The sequence below is a fragment of the Bidens hawaiensis genome, unplaced genomic scaffold (genome assembly GCF_021521415.1).
Source record: "Bidens hawaiensis isolate Kalapana, Puna unplaced genomic scaffold, B.hawaiensis_p1.1 tig00013755_1, whole genome shotgun sequence".
Taxonomy (NCBI): Eukaryota; Viridiplantae; Streptophyta; class Magnoliopsida; order Asterales; family Asteraceae; genus Bidens; species Bidens hawaiensis.
The window spans coordinates 56931-64726 of NW_027492173.1; the positions used below are offsets into that span (position 1 = coordinate 56931).

General features: G+C 35.0%; 1 protein-coding gene across 1 annotated transcript; it reads right to left on the reverse strand.

The window, feature by feature from the left end:
- Window positions 1-206: 206 nt before the first annotated feature.
- Window positions 207-7384, reverse strand: LOC143544817 (uncharacterized). Its single transcript, XM_077036818.1, has 6 exons — window positions 7341-7384; window positions 3171-3505; window positions 2533-2986; window positions 1286-1548; window positions 869-1206; window positions 207-517 (listed from the first exon to the last, which is right to left on the reverse strand). The coding sequence occupies exons 2-5, from the start codon at window positions 3471-3473 to the stop codon at window positions 874-876; spliced, it is 1353 nt and encodes a 450-aa protein (XP_076892933.1). The 5' UTR covers window positions 3474-3505; window positions 7341-7384; the 3' UTR covers window positions 207-517; window positions 869-873.
- Between the last annotated feature and the right edge of the window lie 412 nt (window positions 7385-7796).

Sequence of the window (7796 nt, forward strand, 5' to 3'; positions counted from 1 at the left end):
AACACAAACCAAACCAACTAGGATTTATGATCTTTATTTGGTGAAAAATATTGGAATTTTTATGCGTATGAACTTAATACTAAATTCTAATATTTTCGGCCCCTGGTATTTAAAATCAAGTTCCGCCACTGATATAATCCAACCCTCAGAGATAAGACTTATTATACTCTCCTAAAAGAATGTGATGCATGGGAAAGTAAGATGTCCAAGATATTAAGGAGGCGAAGAATCAAGGATAAAATATATGAATCTAGTTTAGAGATACCCCACAAACCAAATCCTCAAATGTGAGATAAAATCCACCAACTACTCATAAAAATATCTAAAAAGAAAAAAAGACTACTAAGCAAAGAGAGTTATGTTCATCTCAACAAACCATGATCTCCTTAAATAAAGGGAATAGCATAAGTAGAAACTATTTCAAAATTAAACAGGAAGATGGTTAATTTACCATATGTGAAAAGCTCGATGAATACCTTCCCGACATGAACACCAGTCCTGAATATTTGCAAGCAAAGTGGGGTAAGAATAAAAAAAACGTCACGGTTTATAGGGTTCAAGGGTTCAGAATATCACTAAAGAACTATGCACCATAAGTCCAAAAAACATACAAGATGACAAAGATACTCCAAACAATGCTAACAAACGACAAATACATCAAAATGTTGTATTTCGAAAAACCTTTAAACGTCATTTTCATCATCCTGCATGTTGGATAATAAAATGCACTTCAAAAATTTTGAAAATCAGCACCCTTTCTAAAATTTTAAAGGGCATTTTTGTCATCCTAACATGTTTTTGAAATAATTTAATATCGATTTAACTATCCTAAAAGGTAGGACAAAACTCACTTGATTTAGTCTCAGAGATGATTTAATATCGATTATATGCTTCCCCATGATCCCCGTGCCTTGGGCGTTGAAAATTATAATTATTGGACCTCAGAGATGGATTGTTCTCAATTTCTGGATACCTTAATCTTGATTCCATTGGCATATTATTAATATAAGGATTAGCAGCAGCATCACCATAATCATAACGATTATCATTTCTATAACCACCAAACCCTACATTAGACATTTGTTGACTGGTTTCTTGCTGTCTTTTTCGTGTTTCAAGTTGAAGAAATTGTTCCCATTGTTTCGCATGCATTTCCCTTATTGTAGCCAACCTTTTCATATAATTTCCCCTAATTTGTTCAATAGCCTGAGTGTGTACATAAAAGAAGTCAGAAAGTCAAAAGAAACCATGCACAAAAAATGAGAAATTACGAAAATGCCATTACCTGACGATGCCTATAATTCTCTTCATCTTCCGCCTTATCTCTAATTTTTGCAATATCCATTGCATCCCTCTTATATTCCAACTCTAATTCCTCCAATGCTAGTGAGAATGTAGAATGGGCCTCCTGATGAGTAGGCTGTGAAATGGGCCCGGGCCCATATTTGTGATTATCTTTTGAGTCATATAGTCCACCAGGGTATGGTGGACGGCGAGAGGGAGATTTTGAATGTGTTGATCGCATGTGAATTGCATCATTCCCATAAGCTAATTCACCAAATGAAGAGTGTGTTAAACACTTTGATTCAAGATTCTTTCAATCGGTTCAATTCAGATTTCAGAGCCACCCAAAAAGTTACTAAAGAACGCAACACATAATTCTTGAATATAAGAACTTAGTCACTTACCTCTAGCTGCAAATATACACACAAACAACCAATGTTATTACACAATCGTTTTTATCCACAATAAGCAACATAAAGGTTACTACAAGTGTGCATGAAGCCAAAAAAAGACCATTCCTTAACCCAAAAAGCAAACCCAAACAAACAGACAATTTGGTTTTATGTTTTCGTAAGAACCAAACTTTCAGTTCGATTTCGGTTTTTCACGTAATAAAGACCCACAAACTATCAATTATTTCACAAAAAAACACTCAGGCGCAGATTAATTATTTTGGAAACATTTATTTTTGGCCCAAAAAAGTCAAGCCAAATGGTAAAACCAAAAAAACTGAAACCAAATGGTTTTCAAAAGCTCAAAAACCGAATATTCGGTCTTTGGTTCGGCATTAGCCCAAAACCAGCCATGCACATCCCTAAAGATTAGGTTTAATCAAAAAGAGACAACCCTTTAAAGTTACATTAAAAAAACCATATAACAAAATTTATAAATGTGATTTGCAGAGTTGTAAGTTATAATAATTAAAATGAGAACAATTTGAAGTTAAACTGATAAAAAAAACAAAGTCTATTGTTGATTTTGATTATGTATAATGATTCAAACTGAATAGAAACAGGGGCCAATTTTGGTTATGTATATTTGCTGTTGATTTTGATGTTAAATAAGTTTCCTTCTATTTTTTGGTAGATACGTTATCAAATATCAATAAAGCAAGTCGACAAGGCTAGCCTGTTTGGAAAAGTGTCAGTTTTTCAACATGATTAATTAATCGGATCCGGTTTGTGGTTGTGCTATACATATAGGCCCACCAACTTAAACCCAAAACGAATTAGGGATCAGGGTCTTTACCTTGTGGGGATCCCCTCAGGTACTTCTGAAACTCCTCACGCACATGTTCTTTAGTCACTTTATCATGCCGCCCCAACCTCTGGTCATAGTTTGAAGGATGTCTTGGACTAGGGTTAGATCTCTGAGAATCAGTAGGCCCAACTTTAGATACCACAGGAATTCTCCCTTTTGGTGACCTGGAATTAGATTTGCGTGTGTTGGAAATGGATTCACCTGTTTTGCTACCCTCGCTCTTAATTTTGAAAACAGCATCCACACCCTTCGATAATATCTTTCCATCTTTGCCACTAACAATTATAAATTTTTCCTCAATTTTGATTTTGCACCCAATATCCTTCTCAATTTCTTTAACCACCCTATCAGTGAAAAGTGCTTTTACTTGAGGGTCTCTTGCAGGAACCCTTTCAAATAAATCTTGAGACTTGCGACTAGCCCCAAGAGTAGATGGACAACCCTAGAACATTTAAATCATACATTGAACACCCAAAAAATAGTTGAAATTAATGTAAAAAACAAGAGCACTCAAATACTCATTAACATAAGCTGTTTATATATAGGCAATCCTAAACATCCCCAATAGTTACAATAGCCAATCAGACAAGCTAGTAAAATCTACTTTATGTCACTGTAACAAATACCTGTGTATAATGACTGGAATCTCCACATAGTTTACAAATCATTTCTTCTTCCTTTCTTTTTTTCCAGTTCCTTTCAGTAGCTTTAGATTTTGCCTCCCAAACCTTAGCATCACGGCTGGTAAAATCAGTGGGAACCGCGTTAGGGTCTAGGGCTTCTTGTTCTTCATCTGAATCAGCATGAGACCTTTTGCTTGTTTTTGTGGTTTCAGGAACACTCTTGGTATTAGATTTTAGTGGACCAGTATATTCCTTGTAGAGATCACTAAAATCATCATCAATGTCTGAATCTTCTCTGCTAGACATTCTTAAGGTTGTTAAACAATATATAGCCCGATCTGCAACCGTGTGATACAGTTAGTTATCATCATCACAACAAATGAGCATAAAACCAGAATAAAATAACAATGCAACATGTGATAAACTGATAAATAACCTTGAATGCATTTGTTAACAGCCAAACTTTCTGTAAATTAGATAAAACCATTTTGCTAATTTTTTTATTGTCGTGCAAAATCATTTTGTAATGCACACGCAAAACAGTTAGCATGTCAATTTTCAAAAACTTCTGCAAATCCCAAGTATTCTTGCAAAATGCATTCAGATCAAATCACCATTTACAACAAACGAAATTACTGGATGAACATATGTAAGTGATACACTAACACTCGTTAAGGCAAATAAGCCAAGCCGCTCGTGAGCTACTTGAGATTGGATCGATAAAAATCTCAAAACAAGACGAGACAAGCCCGAGCCTCATATAAAGCTTGTTTAGTTATCGAGCCAAAGCTCAAGCCTTGTGTAATTTTAAGTTTGCCTAGTTTGGAGTTCTATGCATAAATTTCACACTGTGCAGACGAGCTCAAGCCGAGCGTTGGCTCGTTTAAAGTACTACACGAGCGTAGGTTCACTTGGTGTTTTTGTCAAAATATATAAAAAAAATTACAAGCGTATATAAATAACAAATAATAAACGAGCCAAACCCGAGCTTGAAAAAAACCACTCACGAGCCGAGCTCAAGCTTTAAAAAAGAGCTCGAAATGAGCCGAGCTCAAACCTGGTCAAGCTAAAGCTTGGCACGTTTGTTGTTTATAAAATCAATCAATCAATCAATCAATCATACCCAGTAAAATCCCACCGACAGCAGAGCTATAGGTAGGGTCTGGGGAGGGTGGGATGTAGGCACACCGTACCTCTATCCAAAAAAATAAAGAGGTGGCTTCCAGAGAGACCCTCGGCTCTAAGAACATGTGTATGAAGCAAAAAAAAGGAAATCAAAGTTTAACAGTTATATAAAAAACTACTACTAATTATAATAATATTAATAATAAGGTCACAGTTTAACCGCAATATAAAAGCTAATAATAATAATAATAATAAAATATGTAAGGGAAATACCATTATGGTATGTGACCTAAATAAGTTAAGTCTAAGCCCTAAGGTATTCAATTCTCTCTAAAAATCCTTAACTTTAATTCTACTTCTCCACGAATTCCTATCCTCAACCATGTCCTCGGAGAGGTTTAGGTCTATCAAATCATGCCTAATCCTCTCATCCCAAGTCAATTTCAGTCGTCCTCTACCCCTCCTCCCCTCTATAGTAATGGTCTATGAAAGACAATAATAACAAGCTTTCATTCCAATCGTAGTGATATCATCTCCGGATTCTTATAAGAATGTAAGCGACAATTCAATGCCGTATAAGCACATACAAACATCGAGCAACTAAAAATACAACGAGTTAGCTTCGACCACAGTTGACAAACTCATGCACATTTGAAGCCCTAGACCATTGAAATCCATAAGCAAGTAAGCAGCAATTCAGTGCCATATGAGCATATACAATTATCATTCGATTAAAAACACATAACAATCCAGGTTAAATCGCAGAAAACAAATTCATGTACATCATAAGCCCTAGAACATTAAAATCTATGAGAAAGTAAACAACAATCCAGTGCTACATAAGCAAATACAAACATCTAGTGAGAAAACAAATTTGAACACATTAAATTAAAGCCCTAGAACATTGAAATCTATAAGGTAGTAAGCAACAATTCAATGTCGTATGAGCAAATACAATTATCAATCTATTGAAAATATAACCTATAATCTAACACAGTAACGAATTAGCGCACATTAGAGGCCCTATCCAGCAATTCAGCGCCATATGAGCATATAGAATTATCAATCAATTACAAAATACACAATACACTATAATCTAATGCAGAAACGAATTCGAGCACACTAGCCCTAGAACATTGAAACCTGTAAGCAAGCAAGGCGCAATTCAGTGATATATGAGCAAATACAAACAGCTAGCGGTTAAACAAAATCGTGCACATTAGAAGCACAAGAACATTTAACTCTGTAAACAAGTAAGCAACAATTCAGTGCTACATGAACAAATAAATACAAACATCTGGCGATTAAACAAATTTGCACGCATTAAAACCCTAGAACATTGAAATCTATAAGCAAGTAAGCAGCATTGAACATATGGCAAATACAATTATCAATCGATTAAAAATGTGAACTATAATCTAACACAGTAACAAATTAGTGCATATTAGAAGCCCTAGCCAGCAATTCAGCGCCATATGAGCATATACAATTATCAATCGATCGTAAAATACACTATAATCTAACACAGAGACAAATTCGCGCACATTAGATTAAACAAATTCGCGCACACTAGAATCCCTAGAACATCGAAATCTATAAGCAAGTCAGCAACAAATCAACTCCGTATGAACATATACAACTGTCAATCGATATTAAAACACTATAATCTAGGTTAAAACGCAGAATACAAATTCACACACATTAGAAGCCCCAGAACACTGTAATCTATCAATAAGCATAACGATTCAAATCATATGGAATACACAGAAGTAATACCAGATTCTTATAAGCAAGCAACAATATACAACAATCTACCTTAAAACACGGAAAACAAATTCGCACACATTAGAAGCCGTAGAACATTAAAACCTACAAGCAAGTAAGCAACAATTCAGTGCCATATAAGCAAATACAATTATGAAAAAGTTAATATATACACAATACCTAGCTTAAAACACATAAAACAAATTTGCGCACATTCAAAGCCCTAGAACATTAAAATCTATAAGGACGTAAGCAGCAATATAAGACAATCTACCTTAAAACGCAAAAAACAAATTCGCACATATTAGAAGCCGTAGAACATTAAAACCAATAAGCAAGTAAGTAGCAATTCAGCACCGTATGAGCAAATCAATTAATAATATAAACACAATAATCTAGCTTAAAATGCAGAAAACAAATTCGCTCAAATTACAAGCCCTAGAAGGCTAGAACATTGAAATCTGTAAGCTCGTAAGCAACAATTCAGCTCCATATAAGCATATACAATCATCAATCGATTAAAAATACACTATAATCTAGGTTAAAACGCAGAACACAAATTCACACACATTAGATGCCATTGAACCTTAAAATCAATCTATAAACATAACGATTCAAATCATATGGAATACGCAGAAGTACTGCCAAATTCTTATAAGCAAGCAAGCAATAATTCAGTGTCACGTGAGCAAATGCATGCATCGATTGATTAAATATACATGATAATCTAGCTTAAAAACGCAGAAAACAAATTCGCACACATTAGAAGCCCTAGAAGGCTAGAACATTGAAATCTGTAAGCTCGTAAGCAACAATTCACCTCCGTCAGAGCCTATGCAATCATCAATCGATTAAAAGTATACAATAATCTAGGTTAAAACACGGAAAACAACTTCTCGCACATTCGAATCCCTAAAACATTGAAATCTATAAGCAAGTCAGCAGCAATTCAGCACCGTATGAGCAAATACAATTATCAATCAATTAATATGCATACAAATTCTAGTTTATAACGCTTAAAACAAACTGCGCACATTCGAATCCCTAAAAATCGAAATCTATAAGCAATTAAGCAGCAATTCAGCTCCGTATAAGCATATACAATCATCAATCGATTAAAAATACACTATAAACACGGTTAAAACACGAAAAAAAAATTCGCGCACATTACAAGCCCTAGAACATTGAAATCAACATATAAGCATAACGATTCAAATCAATTGGAATACGAATAAGTAGCGAGTAGATGTAAATGAAGATAACTAAGGGTTCCGATGAGGTTACCACGGAGGAGCACCGCCGTACCGGCCGATGACGTCACAGAGCAGTTAGGGTTTGCCGATTATTTGCTTCTGTTCTAGAAAATTCTATCTGCGTGTTTGTTTTATTATGGTAAAGGATTGGCAGATGTTATCCATGTACTATCGGTTTTTGACACGAATAGTACTTGTCTTTTATAAACGAACAATTTTTTATGTTCGTGTTCTTTTATAAAGAACACGGGCGTGTCCATGTTCGTTCGTTTAAAACCTAAACGAGCAGTTCACGAACATAACAAAGCAAACATACAACAACAATAACAATCATATCAGGTAAAAATCCTACCAATAGCAAAGCTTATTAGGTTGTTCACTATGGTGGGGGATTTAAAGCCCTTCCATAGAGTCATATCACCGTCACGTCATCGCCTTGTAGGTTTGTTGCCCCTCTCTATAACGTCCCTCTATGGTTTAATGCCCT